Source organism: Aedes albopictus, chromosome 1 (genome assembly GCF_035046485.1).
Source record: "Aedes albopictus strain Foshan chromosome 1, AalbF5, whole genome shotgun sequence".
In the NCBI taxonomy this organism is placed as follows: domain Eukaryota; kingdom Metazoa; phylum Arthropoda; class Insecta; order Diptera; family Culicidae; genus Aedes; species Aedes albopictus.
The window spans coordinates 29,344,164-29,363,220 of record NC_085136.1 but is presented as its reverse complement, the minus strand read 5'-3'; the positions used below and the strand labels follow the sequence as shown (position 1 = coordinate 29,363,220).

Here is a 19,057-nt window from a genome sequence, read left to right as displayed (position 1 = left end):
TTATTTAAACTCAATCTAGAATTATTCAAATGGCAGTCACTGTGGAAATAGAGTGACTGGAAGGGAGAGTGGCGTCATGTTCCCATTTTGACAGGTCTCCCCAAGTAACCACAGTGCTGAAGCCTTATTGCATGCAGATATACGGTGTATTTAAAGCAATCATTACTTTACATGCAGACTTAAGGTTGATTTAAAGTGGAAGTGGGCAATTATAGAATCAAATTAGGATTTTACTGGTATAATCTTGAAGCAGTCGCATAATTGCCCATTTCCACTTTAAATCAACTTTAAGTTTGCATGTAAAGTAATGATTGCTCTAAGTACACCGTATATCTGCATGCAATAATGCTTCAGCACCGTGGTTACTTGGGTCCTGCTCGTTTGGAACAGGAATTTGTATGGATTTGACAGATGACCGCTGTTCCAATTTTGACATTGACGCCACTCTAAGTTAAAGCCACTCTATGTGGAAAGTTTCTGCCAGAAATCGGTTAAGAACTTTCTTGGGCGATTCCTTTCGAACACGAAACTGGGCTTTATGCTTATAGGACCTATTCATAGGGAACGTTCAAAAATTACGTCCAACATTTGGGGGAGGGGGGGGGGTCTAGAAAAGTGTGACAGTACGTGTACTGGGTATAGGAAAATTGCGTGACAGAGGGGGGAGGGGGGGGTCTGGAAAACCCGAAAAACGATGGACGTAATATTTGAATCTTCCCATATCGAACGCCAGAAATGTTGGTCGCATATAAAACTCAATGGAATTGTCATGCCTGGAACACATAGCGTCCGTTCCGTCGAGGTTTGCGTTTTTTTGACAGTTTTCCCATGGGAAATGTGTCAAACTACTGTCACGCACACGCAAACGTATGCATTGTGTGGGGCACTTCACTGTCGGTAGAAACCACAATTAGGTCAACTTGAGCTCAAAATTTGATCCATGACTCAAACCTTCAAAACCGGTTCAGCCCACCCCGCGGCAGCAGCTCTCGGTTTACCCTGATTCAACTCAAAACGTCAACGTGAGGTAAACATTTCACATTCGCTTTGTGTTTCGCACGCACAAAATCTCCCCAGAAAAGTGAAAAACGTTTCCATTTTAGTGCGAAAATCCAACCTTCAAGTGCTCCAAAATGACCACCGCAGCTCGGCCAACCTTCGATCCGGCCCGTGGTGGCAGCGGTCGTGGCGAAAAAGATCTGAGCGCCCTGTCCAAACAGTACAGCAGTCGCGATCTGCCCGCTCACACCAAACTCAAGTACAGGTATGGAATTGGTTACCCTTGGGAATTCAATTGCGACAAAACGCATTCAATAAAAATTTTGTTTTCCAACTTTTGCAGAGATCCCGGTCAGGGCACCTCCGAGGAACTGCGCAGCCGTGACTTCCGTGAGGAGCTGGAGAAGCGCGAACGCGAGAGCAAATCCGGAAAGGGTCCCTCTGCGGGTGGTGCCCCATCGTCGGTGGTCCGGCGTGCGATCGAAGCCAACAGCAGTGCAGGAGGAAGCAGCAGCAAGCGCCAGAAAGTCGACGCAACTCCGCAGAATTTGGATGCGGACGATCCGGTCGACAGCGAGAATTCGGATTCCGACTCGGACGAGGACGACACGGCGGCCCTGCTGGCCGAGCTGAACAAAATCAAACGGGAACGAGCGCAGGAGACGGCCAAAAAGGAACTGGAGAAACGCCAGGAGGACGAGAGGATTCGGATGGAAAATATCCTTTCGGGAAATCCACTGTTGAACTATGCGTCTACGGCGAAGGCGGAGCTGAAGGTAAAGCGACGGTGGGACGACGATGTGGTGTTCAAAAATTGTGCCCGCTCGGAGCCGGACAAGAAGACCAATCAGTTCATCAACGATTCACTGCGGTCTGAGTTCCACAAGAAGTTTATGGATAAGTACATCAAGTAAGTAGGTTTTAAGGTTTTTTAGGATAATCTTCTGCATAACTATATATGAACAATTATACCCTTTATTAGTATAACCGCGGTAGACTAGATTGCGAAAGAACGTCCTTTTTCCTAGTTCATCCATTAATTTGTGCAAGATATTCTCCAGGACTTCGTTATAGATTCCGTACAAAACTCACAACGCGACTTCTTGTAACAAAAAACGACCTTATTTGGCTTTTTCATAAGGAAAACAAATAGTACACATATATATAACTTCTTTACCTTATTTGCAGAGGGCTTAGTGATTAAAACTATGACCAGAAGTTTGTATTTTGAAATTACGTTTCATCCACTTTTTTGTAAGTTGAAGCTGGAAAGTCTTGTAAGTTCAAGGGTAACTTGTACGACGGATGTACTCCAGCTTTACGTTGCTCCGTTCAAGGCACTCAGATTCGTCCTTCGTGTATACCAGCTCTTTCTTCGATATCACCTTCACATGTTTCACATGTTGGATGATAGATAGGCTTGACTGCATCACAATCCTGTCTACCTGACTAATTGTCTGCTGCCTTGAAAGGTACTTTCTACATCTCTATATCAACAATTTTGGGAGCTATTCATTTCTCGAGCATGATGCTTGAATCGGCCGGGGTTGCTACCAGTCTAGCGTCCGTCATCCCAAAGCGCTGAACTTGATCCAATGAAAGTTGTCCTTTTGTTCGGTCTAGATTCCCAAGCAGTGCGTAGCTTCTCCAAGATCGTTCACATCGAACTTGTCCTTCAAATACTGTTTCAGCTTCATATCAAAAGCGCGACTGTTCTTCCAAATTAGTAGGTCGTCCACATAAATCATCACAAACAGAATCTTGTCTCCATCGATCATCGAATACAAGCAGGTCCAAATTTTTGTAACGCAGCGTCCAGTTCCTCGTTCGCATATATGCGGCTTGATTGTTTGAGGTCGTACAGTGCTCTACGGAACCCGCACACATTCCCATTCGCCATGTACAACTCCTCATTACCAAGTTTGCTCTGAAAGAAGGCAGTTATCACGTCTATCTGGTCCAAATCGAGGTCGAACTTTACCACCAACACCATGGGATCGTTACGTATCGTAACACCAGAGAATACGCCTATTTGTAGTCAACGTTGGGTTTCTGCGAAGAGCCTTTGACCACCAGTCTTGCCTTGTACCGCTGTGCGCTTCCATTCCATCCGAACCTCGCTTGATCATGAATACCAACGAATTCCCTTACGTCCTCGGGAAGATCGGTCAACGTCCATGTTTAATTTTGGCGCAACGAAGCGAATTCGAATTGAGCAGATTCTTGAACACACGCGGCTGTGCTATCGCCAACACCTTCGTTAACTACAACAACGTCTCTGCTCATAAGGAAACACTTCCGTTCCACATCATACACACGGTAGCTCATGGTATCTTCACAGTATCCAACAAACATACCTTTTACAGCCTTCGAAATCGAACTTCCTAAGCTTAATCTTCGGACCATGGACCGTCACATTCCATCTGAAAATTCTCAAATGCTTCAAGTTTGGTTTCCTACCCATCCACATTGAAGAACGGCTCACCAGGTACGCTGCCATCGACATCCTTTCTGCCCAAAACTCTTACTTCAAATACGCCTCATTCAATAGACATCGAGCTTTCTCTATCAAGGTGCGATTCATCCTTTACGCCGTACCATTTTGCTCTGGTGTATACGGACATGTCTTGTGATGACGGATTCCATCTCTCTCCAAAGCCTTGTGGAATTCTTCGTTGACGTAGGTATTCTAGCCCATTGTCGGTTCAAAGAATCTTGATTTATTACCGGTTTGACGCTCCGCCTTCACTTGAAAAGATTTAAACGCTGACCTAACCGGCGATGCCACAGCTTGATTCCGTTTGCCAGTAACGACCTTTCCGACTGGACCAGAGATATACTTACTTGATACTTGATGGGCCACACAACTACGCCGAATGAAGTATTCACCCCCACTGGGCCTATCGCTTCCAGTCGCCCTAAACGTTTAGAGTTCTTAGGTCCTCCGTAACTGCAAAAAGCCAACATGTGCGCGGCCTTCCACGAAGCCGACAACCCCTTCCTGGTTCTCTATTGAATATGATTTTAGTTTGTCGTTCCTGTGGCATACGAGCTACGTGCCCAGCTCACCGCAGCCTGCCGTGTTTTAACCGCTTCACTATATCCGTCTCTTTATATACTTGGTACAATTCGTAGTTCATGCGACGCCGTCAAAAAACAATACCGTCGAGTATGTTCAACTCGCTGTAACTTTTCGAAAAGGGCATCAAATATTCTCAAATTTTTACTGTATGTTCATCAACTAGTTGTGTATAGTGGTTCAAATTTGGAAAAGATCGGGCCATTCTACACGAAGTTATAAAGGTTCTAAGGCATCTATTGATGAATACCTGCAGCCGTTGATTGTTCTCCACTGATACACACCAGGTTTCACTGGCGTATAGCAGCACAGATTTCACGTTCGAGTTGAAAATTCGGATTTTGGTGCGTTGACTAATCTGCTTGTTTTTCCATACGTTTCTTTAACTCGCAAAAGCAGTCCTCGCCTTCTTGATCCGTGCACCTATGTCGATCTTGGTGCCGTCGTCGGCCGCCAGTTGGCTACCAAGATATTGGAAACTTTTAACATTCTGCACTGATTGCCCAGCTACCGTAAAGCTGGAAGGGGTGACCGTGTTTACATCCAACGATTTGGTCTTTTTGACGTTGACGTTGACGTCACTGAAGAGCGATTGACAAGACTCGCTCTCGGCATTCAAGTACATCCATTTTCTTTTCCGTTTCAACCAGACACAATTATGTCTTTTCGCAACAGATTCGTTTTCAGCATCTGCAGCTTTCTTGCTCGGTTCAAAATCCGTACCGGCCCAGGGCTTCTACTGCATCATCATCATTATCATCGGTAGGAACGGCCTTTTTCAAAGTCCCTAGGGTATGGTTCATCGAGTTCTCCGACACGAACATCCTCTTCTCCGTCCTCAGGTCTATCAAACTCGAGCTTCTTCCCCTCTTGATTGAAGAGAATAGGAATTACCAGTCTTTCTTGTCTCCGTAGGCTCGTAGACGCTTTAGCAAGTTTCTCGATCTCAAGCTCGTACAAGTCGCCCTGGAGGTAGGCCGTTGCGATTACCTGTCCGTTCTTCAACGTTGCTACCCGTTTGCCGAACGATACTTCTACGCCTGCCTTGGTTAGCTTGCTTACCGATATGAGGTTTTCCCGTAGGCCTCCAACAACCTGTACATCTTGAACTTGCAGGGGCAATCCCCGGTTACTAATCCCGTCGATGACTCCCAACTTGATACGCCAGAAATGATTGACCTTCCTTGGAAACGTTGGTAACAACAGGCTTCATCAAGTTTCTCAATTCCGTCAAATGCCTCTTCGAGTTCACCAGGTGTTCACTTGATCCGGAGTCCAGCTTGAATTTGATTCTCTCTGTTCGCTTTTCCTCGGCAGCGCTGCTGTTAGCCATAAACACGACCGTTTTGGACTTGGAATCACTTGCTGCATTCGCATTCCTATCTTGCCGACCATCCTGCTTCCAGCAATCCTTTTGAAGATGGCCTTTCTTCACGCATAGGTAACACTTACTTGCTCCTGAACTTAATTTCGTCCTTGTTTCCAACAAACGCCACCGGTTTCTCCTCGTTCTTTCCATACGCTTCGATTCTTCACTCAACAGTCGGGTTTTCATCATCTCGTATGTCAGGTCAGCTTCAGCTAGGTTTTCCAATGCCGTAACCAAATGATTCCGGCAACGTGAGCATGAGTGCCGAACACACATCACTTTCTTCGAGCTTCGAACCAGCCATACGGAACTGACGCACCAAATCTTCAAACCGCATCAGATGATCTCGAACAGATTCGCCGTCTCTCAACTGAAGTCTTGCAATCTGCTTCCGGATGAGCGTTTGCCTTCCCACCGACTTCTTCATGAAAGCGTCTTCTAGGCTTTTCCACATCACCCCTGCCGATTCCTTTCCCCTCACGCATCCAATGTATTCGTCCGCAATGAAACTCACACCAACAGAGCCTTAGCCTTGCGATTTTTTTTCCACAGCAATTGCATCCCAGACATTCGACGCCTCCAGATACGTCTGAACTCTAAACTGCCAGATATCGAATCTTTGTCCTTGTGGGTTTCAGCTTCTCTTCATGTATCGCCCTTACCCTTTAGAGTTGCAGTATGGTAGCCTAACGAACAGCCAATGAAACTCAGGAGTGAAACGAATAAAATGAACTTGCTTTAATGACAACTGGAATAGGAATGAACAATTTGAGAAAATGGTCCTCAATCTAGCTGAAGTCAGAACAGTGTCCAGGCTGCACTACCAGCTTAGCAACTCTTAGCTGGCGATCTTTGTCATCGCTTGACCCGTGGAAGCACTTGTAAGGCCAGAGCTATGTTGGAGGATCTCCTTATTGACTCACCATTTGGCAGCCCAAATCAGAAATATAGTCCACCCCTTTCAACTCCAGTAACTACCAGTTGGCCATCCTTGTCTAGAAACAAAACTATGGTGTGGTCTCGTTTGCACATGGTTCTCACCGGGAACTTCAACACGCCATGGACATTAATTACTACGGAGACCAACAGTACCTCTCGTCACAATTTTCATGCTGCCGTTGTTGACTGTTCCTACGTTGTGCTCCAAAATCTTCTCGTCGGTGAATCCTTGATTTGCTCGCGCCATGTGGCACGTAGCGTCCTTTTTAGCGTTTCCCCCTTTCGGTTTCGACTTCGACGAGTCTTGAAAAACTTCGCCAGCTTCTTCAAAACTTCAGCTGCATCGGGCCGCATATTGGCCCATCTTACTCTAAATTCTTAATTTATTTATTTAATGCCTGCTCGGACAGGTTTTTACCTGCCGCTTACGTGCTCCCTTCTTTAAGGCCAGACGTTATTGCCAGTCCCGGCCAGATTTTCCAGATGCTATCCGTCGGAAATGCAGACAATTTATATTTTCCAATAACTCCACCTTTTCCCATTTTTGTTCTCCCATCACGGAACGTGACACCCGAAAAGAAGGTCTCTCCATCGCTCGGCTTTGAGAAATATCACGACCAAGTTGTTCGCTAACTAATCATTTTCGTTGTTCTATCTGTATCTTTCTTGTTTCTGCTGCATTAGATCTTCGCTTCGAAATGTGCTCCAGTGGATTCAAGTCATCCACAATTTTCTCAAAAAGTCCACCCAGAAAATGTTCAGCTTCTCCTTCCCCTTCGCACTGCAATGGGTTCTTGCTCGTCGCCAATGTGGTACTTGTCCATTTGACAGTTGTAATAATAATAACCCTCTAGGCTACCATGGCCTACTCAGTGATATGCCAAACTACCAGAAGGATGACCCTGAATCAGCGGTTTACGCTGTTTTGAATCTCTCTAGCATTAGCTCTTGCTACCATCTCTGATAAAAGACAAAGGATTTTCCGTAGACACTGGATTGATCTGAAAAAGCATTCTAGTTGGATTATGAGCCAAACATCTGACTGGCTAATCCATGGAAATAGACATTTGTTTGATTGTACTTAAATCAAATTTTATTTATGACCGCAATTTAAGTACAGAGCGGGATCTAACCAAAGCGTATTAAGGGAGGTAATACAAATACATAAATTAAAACCCCGATTAGAAAGGCCTTCCTATGTACAACTCTACTCATGAACTGAAGCGCAGAATGTTTCGGCCCCAAATGGCTGGCAATCTACGGGAATTTGGTATCCAATCAGGAAATCAGTCAACAATTTTATCCTTCTCGAAAGCCTGGATATTTAGATATTGAATCCCATGTCTCGCATGCACTGTTTGTGTTTCTCGATCAAATCCCCGCAGTTTTCCTCCCCTCGTTCCATTATGCTGAAAGATGCAGAACAAAAAAAAACAATCATTACGTAACGAGAACGGAAAATTCCCTTCCGGATTGTCGCCTCACCAGGCATCTCGAATGCGCTTCGTTTCCGGACAGGCACAGCACGCCTTGCACTTTGGTTTGTCTGGTTTGGCTTCCGACGCCGCTGCACTGCTGCTGGTGGTGGTTGCCGCGGGAAGAGCCGCTACCGGACTGGCACTCACAGAATTACCCATAGCGTCGTTTTACGGTTTTCGGCTTGGCCTTGTGTTTTCTATCGGCGGGAGGGCTGACCTTGAAAAAATACTACACTATAATGACTGTTCCTGCGGCATCTGAAACGTCTCACGTGAATGGAATGGTTACTTACAGGACGGGCTTGTCGATTGAAGCGCTGCTGAAAGAATTTCACAACACCGTGATCGAAAACTAGTGGTCTGACTCTGCCGAGAATTCTTCTTCTTCTTTCTGTGCGGGCTGATGGGGATCACATCAACTCGTCGATGTATAGGGCCAGTCAACTTGACTATATGCCCTGTTTCTCCGTTTTTCATGATAGTCGTTACATGTGTAGTTAGTTCACAATAAAGTGTCTCGAGTATACCAAAGTGGCGAATCCTGGTCGTTTTGACAGGTCTCCTGCTCGATTGGAACTATGGGGATGACAGCAAATCGGCTGTTCCAATTTTGACGTTTCTCCTCTTTGTTATTCCAGACTCGTTAGTTCACAAGTCTAGTTTGCACTCTTTCACAAAATCCACTAACTCTTTATATAATTCCATGCTCTTGGTTTTAAACACTTCTACTAATTCTGAATATCCATTCCCAAAACTGTATCTAGCTCTGATACTGTTGTAGCGGGGGCAGGTCAGGATCGAATGTTCTGCCGTTTCTTCCTCCGCGCATAACTCGCAATCTCCGCTCTCCACAATTTTCATTCTGGCCAGCCAGCTCTTCGCGTAGTTGTGGCCGGTCATGATTCTATTCAGAAGTCGTATATCCCGACCTCCAAAACTTTTTCCATGATACCACGGCTTATCATGTAGCTTTTGGTGCAGCGTGAAGAACCGTATTCCTTTCTCCTGTGAATACTCCTGGTACCAGCGTTGTGCTGATTCTGCTGTCTGTACTTTTATCTGTCTCATGACGTCTTTTGCAAATAGTTGGTGCTCCAACACGGTAGTTTGGTTTACTCCTTCCCTCGCTAGTTGATCCGCTACTTCATTTCCAGCGATTCCTACATGGCTTGGAATCCACTGGAAGCTAATACGCCATTTCCGTGCTGTTTCTAACACATATGCTAGCACTGTCTCCGCCCTGTTGAAATCCCTTGCTTCTTCCAACATCAAGCACGCTGTCATCGAGTCCGTATAGATGACGTAGTTGAGCAGTTGTCCCTCTTCGACGAATTGTAGTGCCACGCCTAAAGCATGGATTTCTGCCGCAGTAATGCTTATATCTCCTTCCAGCTTAAACGATCGTTTCACATCCACGTCCTCAATGTATACACCTATTCCGCAGACACCGTCTGCTTTCGAAGCATCGGTGAAGATTCTGCCCCGTCCACAGTACGTCTCGTTCATCGCCACTAATGCTGCTTGTTTCATTCTTGTCGGCGCCAAGTTACTTTTCTTATGACCGACAATTCCTTCCAGCGTTGAGGTTATTTCTACCGCCTCTGCTTCCTGGCTCTTCGTCGATATTGCCTCCACCGTCATTATGTTGTCATAAAGTTGTTTGTTCCTGTAGTACATCCTTTCTACGTATGAGTATTTTCCTTCATCCCCGTCTTCGATTTCGGTTATGTTCCTCAGTTGCTCTGCTATCACGTTATTTCTTTCGAAACATCTTGTTATACTCTTGCCTGTCACGTAGTTGAATCTTTCTTCCAAAGGTTCCTGTCCTGCAAGAGCCGTCAAAGCATTTAGCGGCGTACTGCGCGTGCAACCTGTAACTTTCCGTAAACATTGGTTGTTTACAACGTTTAGCAGCTGTTTGTTGGTCTTTCCGGCGTTGTTGGTCACTGAGCACCCATATTCCATAACGCTTCGTATTATGGCGACGTAGATGCTATTCAGAGTTTGTGGATGACTTCCTGTTTTCACTCCGCTGATTACTTTGAGCATATTTAGCCTGTCAGCTATTTTTGCTCGGGTCTCCCTGACGTGCGGTCCAAAACTCAAGTGACGGTCAATCGTTACTCCCAGGTACCGGTTAAAGTGTCTCGAGTATACCAAAGTGGCGAATCCTGGTCGTTTTGACAGGTCTCCTGCTCGATTGGAACTATGGGGATGACAGCAAATCGGCTGTTCCAATTTTGACGTTTCTCCTCTTTGTTATTCCAGACTCGTTAGTACCGGTGACTCTTCACTGTTTCCAGAGGGACGTCAGCGATGTTGACATCTAACGATTTGTTGTTGTTTGTGAAAAGGATCGCTTTAGTTTTGTTTGCGTTGATTTCGAAATTTAACTCTTGTGCCAGATAGCAAAATTCGTCGAGTTTCTCTTGCGCCTTGTTTCGAAGAACATCCATATTTTTGCCTCGAACCATGATCCCGAAATCGTCCGCGTATTGTACCAGGACGACGTCTCCATCGGATATCTCGTGTAGTTTGGCCGTGTACAAATTGAACAGGGTAGGCGAGAGCACGTCTCCCTGCGGTAACCCGTTGCTGATGGTCCTAGTCACCGTTCCTTCTCTTAATTGCAGGATCACCCGGCGGTTTCGGAGGAATCCTGTAATCCACACGTTGATTTCGCTTGGAACCAGATAAGAATCCAGTATTCGCTCCAATGTGTTCGTTTGTACCGCGTTGAATGCATTTGATAAGTCAATGCAGATCATCGCCGATACATATCCTTCCCGTTTGTTGGCCTTGATGTGATTGACGACGTATGTGAGGCAGCTGTTCGTTGAAGAGTGCTTCCGGAACCCGAAGGATGTTCGAGGTAATATATTGTGCGTTTCTATGTGGTCCTGTAGTTGGTCCAATATTGCTGTGTTGATGACCTTGGTTGTTGTAGGAACTAACGAGATTGGGCGCTTTCCCGCAGCGGTGTTCTGGTCCCTACCAGGCTTCGGGATCGCCACAACTTTGATCAGTTTTAACGAGTCGTCCGGACATCCATTTCTCCACATCCGATTAAGATCCACAATCAAGTTCTGTTTCACCTCAGGACTCAACTGTCGGAGCATTTCGTATGTGATACGATCCTCTCCGGCTGCTGACCTCTTCTTTTTTCGATTCAGTATTGTTTGCAGGATCTCCATGTTCAACAGATCCTGTTTGGCCACTCCTCTATGTAGCTGTTGGTATTCATTTTGTCCAAAATGGGCGTCCATGAATGCATCTGCTTCTTCCGGTGAGTCATAAAGGATGTTGTTTTCTTTTTTGAAATGTCGTTTTCCAGTTAACCGACCTATTTTGTTCCAAAGTTCCTTTGACCCAATGAACGGATTGATTTCATCGGGAAAACTTTTCCAATTACGCAACATTTCCTGCCTTTTTGTTCGTTGGAATATCGCTGCTTTCTTCTTAAACTCCATCATGTTTTCCAGATTTGATTCTCGGTTGAACTTCCTCCTCGCTTCCGATTTTTGTTTCCATGCATCTTCAACCTCTTGAGTCCACCAATATTTAGGTTCCCTTTTATCTATTCTTCTATGTGCCTTACTCACCCTTTTCACATTTCTTTGCAAATCTTCTATCCCTCTTACATCTTCTTTGTCCAAATCTGCCAGGCTCTTGTTGATCTTCTGTTGGTCGTATACATATCGAACAGGTCGCTTAACTGTCCCTGCGTTGAAGTTGATTTCTACGGCTAGATGGTGGCTTCCGATACCCGTGTCCAACACCTTCCACTCCAGGTCGGTGAAAACGTTGGGAGTGCTCATAGTGATGTCAATAGCAGTAGATGATTGATCTAGTCTGATCGGAACGTACGTTGGTGATCCATCGTTCAAGATGAGGTAGTTGAAGTCCTCCACCAGTTGCATCAGAACTTCGCCACGCTTATCCGAACGATCATTTCCCCACAAATAATGGTGAGCATTCAGGTCTCCTCCTATTATAACCTTTCGAAAAGATCGCAATACTCCGAAAATTTTGATTAGGTCGTCCTCTACCGATTTGTTATCGGCCGTTGGGCTGATGTAAATCGACACAAGTACCAACTCCAAAGATAGTATTTTCAGAGCAGTAGCCTGTGTGTAGTCTGATAGTCCGGGTAAAGTCAATAGAGAAAAGTTGAAGTCTTTTTTCAGGAGGATGGCCGCTCCTCCATAATTGTCATAGCGAGAATGTAGAATTTGGTGATACGTGGAAATTCGGTATTTGTTGGTATCCTCTAGTGTTAGATCCGTCCATGTTTCTGATAGCAAAGTTGCGTCGTAATCCCCAGATGTTAAAACTCGTTGCAGTTCGGCTTTGTTCTTATACATGCTTTGGATATTGCATTGCAATATCCTAAACGAGCTATCTTCGTTTGGCGTGAAGATCCCTACAAGAAAGTCTGAGCTAAGTCGAAGCATTGCTTCGAGATGCTCTTGAACTTCTCTTGTACATCGTCTGGCATATCATGATCAATACACATCGAGTAAAACTTCATTACCTTTTCCTGGAAATCGCGGTGCGCGGTCTCCAACGTTTTGCGCTTTTCTTCATTGATCATCCTTTCTAGCTGTTCCTTGTCGGTGACTCGGTGTGGGTTGTTAAGCCCTACTCCGTCCTCCCGATCGATCTTGCAGGTTTGATGTTCGCTGTTCCTTGCTTGCTTTTCTGTGCTGCATTCCTCTTCTGTGTGTCGTCGTTTTGTATTCTTCTTTTTGTCCTTCTCCTTCACAGCTGGTTTGTACAGCTTTACCGCCGGTTGTATTGGTTGTCGAGGTAGGTTTGTTCGCTCCCATTGTTTCCTTAATGATTCCTGGTTTTCGGTCGTGATTTCAGCGAAGGTCTCCGATATCGTTGGATAGTCTTCCAAATTGTTCAGCAGTTCAAACGGGTTTTGGCTGAACACCGAGCACATGTCGCGAGCTTCTGCATAGGTGAGATTCTGCTTAGCACGGATTGCGTTGATGCTGGCTTGCTTCTTTTTCTCCGGGCAGGTCGGATCTGTCGTTTGGTGGTTCATTCTGCAACTGGCACATTTCACGGGGTTTGCACAAGCATCATACTGGGTTTCCTCTTCGTGGCGGTCCCCACAATTTTTACAGCGTCGGGCTCCCTTGCAGTTGAAGGTCCTGTGACCATATCTCAGGCACTTCTCACACAGCTCCACCTTCCTGATGAATGGTAGGATTCTGGTGATGCAGCTAAATAGCTTGACTTTTTCTGGTAGTTTCGATGTGCGGAAAGTAACACTTACTCGGTTTAGCGGTATTTGAACATTGTTTTCCTTCCGATGCAGTCGGCGCACCCGAACAACGGGACATTCGGTGTCCAGACCCTGCAGTACTTCTTCTTCTGAGATGTCTGCTGGGACCCCAGCGATGATGCCAGCGATTGTTACCAGATGGCTAGGAATGTACGCTCGATATGTTCCTTCAGCTGTGTTGATTGCTTCCACCAATGCGTTAGCCTTGATGAAATTGTTAACCAGGACCATGATCTTGAATCTGCCCAGGTATTTCATGTCCACTATGTGTCCACGGAAACCGTCCATTTTTCGCAAAGCCGAGCCAAGCGAAAATTTGTTGATCTTCGTGTTCCTGTCAGCAGCGTTTCTTGTTCTCAGCTCGACGTAGATACGGTACGGTCCTGTATCTCCCAGGGTGTACTGGAAGTTTTCCTGATCGCTTCTCGTAATACCATTCATCCTGTTCTCGTTGAGGTGTCTCCCCATCATGGAGTGTCCACCTGTCGGCCATATTACGGGGGGCCCCGTCCCCCCAACGGCTCCCTCGGAACCATCCGGTTCCAACATTTTCGCCCTAACCTCACTACTCTCACTAGGCTTTTTCTCCCTCCTGTTCGCAAAACAAAATGGCCGATATTTGGCGGAGTGATTCCGCCGCGTTGGTAGTAATTTCTCTTTTTTATTTCTTGTCACTTTCTCTTTCTATATTCGATTGTGTTTTCACTAAACTATTATATTCAGTATATATAATTCACTATTTCAAACCACTTCGAATTAAAAAAATCAATCCAAAATTCAACGCCAAAAATAACCCTCCTTTCTTCTCAGCAGCCAAACGTGGAATGCCCTGCCGAGAATGAAAAAACTGCGTGCGGAAAATCAAAAGAACCTCATCAGAAGGAAGGAATCAAAACAGAATGAAAATGATTGACAGTCTGAAGAAAGTAAGGCTGTGCGATATGTAGTGTAATTGAATGCAGAATCCGTTTCCAGCCTAGATGTGTTCAGTGCAACTTGTCATCGGTGACGTCACGCCAGGGTGGCCAGATGGTTTTCTTCGAAATCGGTAGATTTACTGAATAAAAATCGGTAGTTATCGGTAGGCTTGAAAAATTGGCTTGTATTGGAATTCTCAACAAAGCCAGACATATTAAGTTGAAACAGAATCAACCTGATTAATATTTAAGAATAAAGATACCCACAGAGCATGAAATTCGAAAATCGTGGAAAATATTGAACTAACATGATACTAAGCGAGATACTAAGTACTGAAATAATACAGGTCATCATCATTGTATTCTACCATCATATTTCCAGAGATTATTTCCATGGATAACTCCAGGAATTCATCCAACAATTTTATCGAGGTATTTCTTACGGAAATTCTTATGAAATTATTTTTGGTGTTACTCAAGGAATGCGTTTTGAAATTCCTTCAGGAACTTTTGATAAGTTAACACCAGGAATTTCTGTGAAGTTTTCTTCATAAATTCCTAATGGGATTCCTTTTTTAACCCTTCAGGATGCGCGTCCTTGAATGTTAAGATTCCTCCAGTAAATTCTGATTCTTTGAGGAATTCTTCCAGGAATTCATCTAAGGATTTCTCTAGAGATTCTTGCCGATATTACTTCAGGGATTCCTCTAGAAATGTATCCAGAGTTTCGTTTAGATTCCTTCAGGGATTGCTACAACCGTTTTTCATGAACTTCTTCAAGAATTTCTATTTTTATTCCTTAAAGATTTGCGGTATTCATCCAGGTATTCCCGCTGGGATTACTCTAGGAATTTATGTGAGGATATTCCTTCTAGGATTCCGTCAGAAATTTCTCTTCGAAATTTTTGATGTAATCCTTTTTCCTGTGATTTATTCAAGGATCCTTCAAGAATTCCTTTTGGAAATGATCTACATAGTTTTATCTGCTAAACTTACTTAGGCCAATGTTGCTGAACACTGATGAAACATGCGAAGGGCGATGAATATTGCTTCGCCATGTACATGTGAACTGCGAGTGAACAGGTTTGCCAATGCTTGAGCTTTGTTCGTCATCAACAAAGCGTCGTCGTCGCTCGTTACGACTGAAAAAAAAAAACTTCATCGCCCGAAGACATGATTGCTTCGATGCATCATGCGTGCTCTTCGCGAAGATCAGAAAACCATTCGCACGAGCAGCTTCGTGAACGGCACCCGCTGCACGGCATTCTAGCTAACATGGTACCCTGGTACCTGCTAAATAAAAATGGTCATATTTTTGCCATTTTATCGCCAATTCTAGCAATCTTGGGCTAATTCGATTCAAAAAATCACCTTCTACTGAGTGGGGGGGGGGGGGCGGAGCGGTCACCGAGGATTGCGGAAAATCCGGATGTCGGCGTAGAATTTTAATGCCTGATGCCAGGTCTTTCCCAACCAGATTAGCCGCAACGCAACTGTCAAAATGCACTCGCAACGAAGAGGACGATTGAAGGAGTGAGCACCATGAACGAATGGAAGTCGCATGTGGTCTGCACAAATGATCAACTTACTTCCTCGTTCACTGCTCCCATTGACTTGCTAGAGTGTTCTTCGCGAAGCATAAATGAAAAAACGAATGCTTGTGAACAATGGATCGCGAAGATGCAAAAATGAATGCTCGCGAGGAAGATCCAACGCAACATTGACTTAGGCACTTTCTACTGAAATGCCTCCAGAATATCCTTCATATATATATTTTTGGAATATCTGCTCACAACTGTCAAGTGAGCGTACTGGAAGGATTTTTGTTGGTATGCTATAAGAAAATCTTCTAGTAATTTATTATAATAGGTTTTAACAGTTTTTTTTTTAATTTCTTTGTATTTGTGAATTTTAACTTAATGCTAATTCTTCACACAGTTTTAACAGTAGCATGCAAGATTATTTTTTTATTTTTTTAAAATATATAGTCAATTTTATTGGAAATCTTTTACGTATCATCCAAAGTATACTTAAAAGCCAGGCAAAATTCTTAACAGATAATATAATAATATCTCCCTTTATTAATAAAAACCTTAAAACTTTTCCAGGTAATCGATTTAAAATTTATTGGAAGAACTCATAGAGCAATTTCCAGATAAATTACTCAAGAAAATAAGGATTGAAGGTTTAGAAAATATGGGTTTAAAGTTTTTCGATTGCGTTGTACTCCAAGAAATAACTAAAAGATTAGACAAACTTTATTGAAGCTTATTTTGTGCTGCTTCAGGAATGACACCAAAGGTTTGTTTTGAATTTTCAATCTTTATCGTCAAAAGTTCTTCCTGCTAGTCATAAAATGTACCAAGGAAAAACATCACTGTCAGAATTTTAATGAGCATAACTGTAACTAAAAAGCTCTACATATTGCCACAGACAAACAGACGTAACACTACGAACGTTTTTCGATTCAAATTATAGTCCTGGAAACCTGTTCGCCCAATACTAAAAGGACTGAGTTTGGCCGACCATCAACTAGCTGGCGGTAGTGGGCAAACGTCAAACTCGAACAAAAACGATGCGAACGCTACGGGTGGGCAGTTGGCCAACTATCAAATTTTTAAATAGACCGTTAAATCGGTGTACGATGGGAAATGTCAGAGTGTTACGTCTGTTTGTCTGTGATATTGCCTTCAAAATTTGTTTAAAAAACCAAAGCAAAAGTTATTTCAGGATTTTTAAGAAAAACTTTTGAATTGACCCAAAATATTCACCAAAAATAGCATAATAAATTCCTTCAGCATTTATTGAAAATAGCAGAATTTCATCCAGGACAAGAGTGTTCTTTAAGAATTACACATTCACTGTTTATTTGAAATTTCTCCTTAAACTTCCACCAGCTACTCTTCAAAACTTGTACGACTAAATCTACCAGAAATATTCCAAAACAATTCCCCATTATTTCTACAAGCGTCTAATTAAATATTTTGTCAAAAATAATACCACAAAACTCTTAAAAAAGAGACGTAGCTTACTTATGTTAAATGATAAAATTAAACTATATCCGAAGGAATCCCTCTAGGTCGAGCTCTAGGTATTTTGGGAGGAAGAAATTCCCGGAGGAATTTTCCTGGTGCATTTTTCAGAAATATTTCTAGACCATTATCTGCAGAAATTTCTAGAGAAATCTCTATAGGAATCCATGTAGGCATGCCTGAGAAATTCTCTAAACAAAATCCCTAGAAGAATTTCAGTAACAGAAATCGATTAAGCAATCTCAGTACAGGTCGGACTCGATTATGCGGAGTCAGGTTCTAGCACTTCTCATATTAATATCTCGCAAACCGAATGCTGTAGGAAGCTGAAATTTTGACTGATCCCTAATCAAAGTTGACTTGACAAAATGTCAAAATTCAAACTGTGTAGAGCATTCCGTTCCTTAGATATACACCTAAACCTTGTTTTACGTCCACTATTGGCTTAGTGAAAAAAAATTCTACCGACAAAATAATGATCAAAATACACATTTTTATATTTTTGTACACTTCTCCTAATCACGAAGATGTTTTAAAAAATATATAACTTTTGAGATTGCTCATTGTCTTCGCGGTATAATTTTTCGTCGCTTAGCCAAGCATGGACGTAAAAAAAGGACGAGGTGTATGTGTGAAAAGCATCAGAACCTGACTCCGGATAATCGAGTCCGACCTGTAGTTAATACCAGAGCGTTAATGATTAATCATAAATTTAATCATGATTAATGATTGAGATTAATCAAAATCATTAATCATAATCACAAAAAAAAATCTCATTCAAACTTTAATCATTAATCTTAATCACACTGCTTATGCAATCTAACCATTAATCAGTAATCATAATCATGAGAAAAATATTAATCAATCATTAATCATTCTTCACCAAAAATGATTCATCATATAAAATATATGATCCAATTTAAATTGGTTCAAATGCTGTTCTAAATAATATAATTTATGATTCTTTTTTTAAAAATCTCCCGGACAGAGTTACCTTTTACTTTTCAAACTTCAAAAACATGTTAAACAATAAATATAGTTTAATCATTTTCAGTTTTTTGTGATTGATTAATCATGATTAATCATGATTTTTAATCAATGAGCCATTTTTAATCATTTATCATAATCAATAATCACAGACAAAACCAATTTTAATCTTTAATCTTAATCTTTATTCACCCTAAAAATCAAATTAATCATTAATCATAATCAATAATCACCAAAATTGGAATTTTAATCATCAATGAATAATCATGATTAAAATTTCTGTTAATCATGAACGCTCTGGTTAATACTAGACGAATTCCAAGATAAATTTCTGGAAGAATTCCATAAGGGATACTTTGAGGAATCCCTAGATAAGACTTCTGAAAAAAAAAATCTGGAAGATACCTTAAAGATATCACAGGAGGAGCAATTTGGAGCAATTCTTGGAAAAATGCGTGGAGCAATCCCTAGAGGAATCTCTGGACGAAACTCTAGATACAATTCTAGAGGCATCGCTGTTGAAAACTCTAAACAAATTCCTGAAGGAATATTTTTAAGAATCTTTAAAGCAATAGTAAAAGTATTCCTATCAGGAATTATTCCTCTTGGAAACCTGAAGTAACAGTAAATGTTTGAGGAATCCCATGAGGAATTTATGAAGACATCTTTACAGAAATTCTTGGCAAAAAACTGGCAGTTCTTTTATTCTTAAAGTTTTTGGATCTGTTTTCAAAGATGCATGCCAACCATCTTTGGTTCCAAAACTTTATTATTAAGATATTTTAACATTGTTGATTAACAAGCTGGAAAATCGGTAGTTTTCGGTAGGAAATTTGAAAAATCGGTAGTTTCAGGGCTCGCGTTTGTGAATCGGTAGGCATGTCGAAAATCGGTAGGACTACCGATAAATCGGTAGGTCTGGCCACCCTGCGTCACACACCAACGAACAGCAAGATGTGCA

The 19,057-nt window shown here is 42.7% G+C and overlaps 3 protein-coding genes across 4 annotated transcripts; 1 reads left to right on the top strand and 2 right to left on the bottom strand.

Annotated features, from left to right (window-relative positions):
* Nucleotides 1-1,013: 1,013 nt before the first annotated feature.
* On the top strand, nucleotides 1,014-1,984 carry LOC109428448 (protein CWC15 homolog). Its single transcript, XM_019704214.4, has 2 exons — nucleotides 1,014-1,264; nucleotides 1,343-1,984. Exons 1-2 carry the CDS (start codon nucleotides 1,134-1,136, stop codon nucleotides 1,911-1,913), a joined length of 702 nt encoding a protein of 233 aa, XP_019559759.2. The 5' UTR covers nucleotides 1,014-1,133; the 3' UTR covers nucleotides 1,914-1,984.
* Nucleotides 1,985-7,452: 5,468 nt separating this feature from the next.
* On the bottom strand, nucleotides 7,453-8,310 carry LOC109428447 (cytochrome c oxidase copper chaperone). Of its 2 annotated transcripts, none has more exons than XM_019704212.3 (3): nucleotides 8,158-8,310; nucleotides 7,872-8,081; nucleotides 7,453-7,795 (listed from the first exon to the last, which is right to left on the bottom strand). In XM_019704212.3, the coding sequence occupies exons 2-3, from the start codon at nucleotides 8,021-8,023 to the stop codon at nucleotides 7,711-7,713; spliced, it is 237 nt and encodes a 78-aa protein (XP_019559757.2). In that variant the 5' UTR covers nucleotides 8,024-8,081; nucleotides 8,158-8,310; the 3' UTR covers nucleotides 7,453-7,710. The 2 variants fall into 2 exon arrangements, with proteins under 2 accessions (XP_019559757.2, XP_019559758.2); XM_019704213.3 differs by having other exon boundaries at nucleotides 7,872-8,076; nucleotides 8,158-8,289.
* Nucleotides 8,311-8,512: 202 nt separating this feature from the next.
* Nucleotides 8,513-9,913, bottom strand: LOC109423641 (uncharacterized). The gene has a single exon (XM_029868100.2). It carries the CDS (start codon nucleotides 9,911-9,913, stop codon nucleotides 8,513-8,515), a length of 1,401 nt encoding a protein of 466 aa, XP_029723960.2.
* Between the last annotated feature and the right edge of the window lie 9,144 nt (nucleotides 9,914-19,057).

Excerpts from the sequence above, each read along its gene's own strand:
- LOC109428448 (XM_019704214.4), top strand. The coding sequence starts at position 1,134 with ATGACCACCGCAGCTCGGCCAACCTTCGATCCGGCCCGTGGTGGCAGC. Across the intron at positions 1,265-1,342 it reads CACACCAAACTCAAGTACAG|AGATCCCGGTCAGGGCACCT; the intron begins GTATGGAATTGG and ends CAACTTTTGCAG.
- LOC109428447 (XM_019704212.3), bottom strand. The coding sequence starts at position 8,023 with ATGGGTAATTCTGTGAGTGCCAGTCCGGTAGCGGCTCTTCCCGCGGCA. Across the intron at positions 7,796-7,871 it reads AAGCGCATTCGAGATGCCTG|CATAATGGAACGAGGGGAGG; the intron begins GTGAGGCGACAA and ends TGCATCTTTCAG.
- LOC109423641 (XM_029868100.2), bottom strand. The coding sequence starts at position 9,913 with ATGCTCAAAGTAATCAGCGGAGTGAAAACAGGAAGTCATCCACAAACT.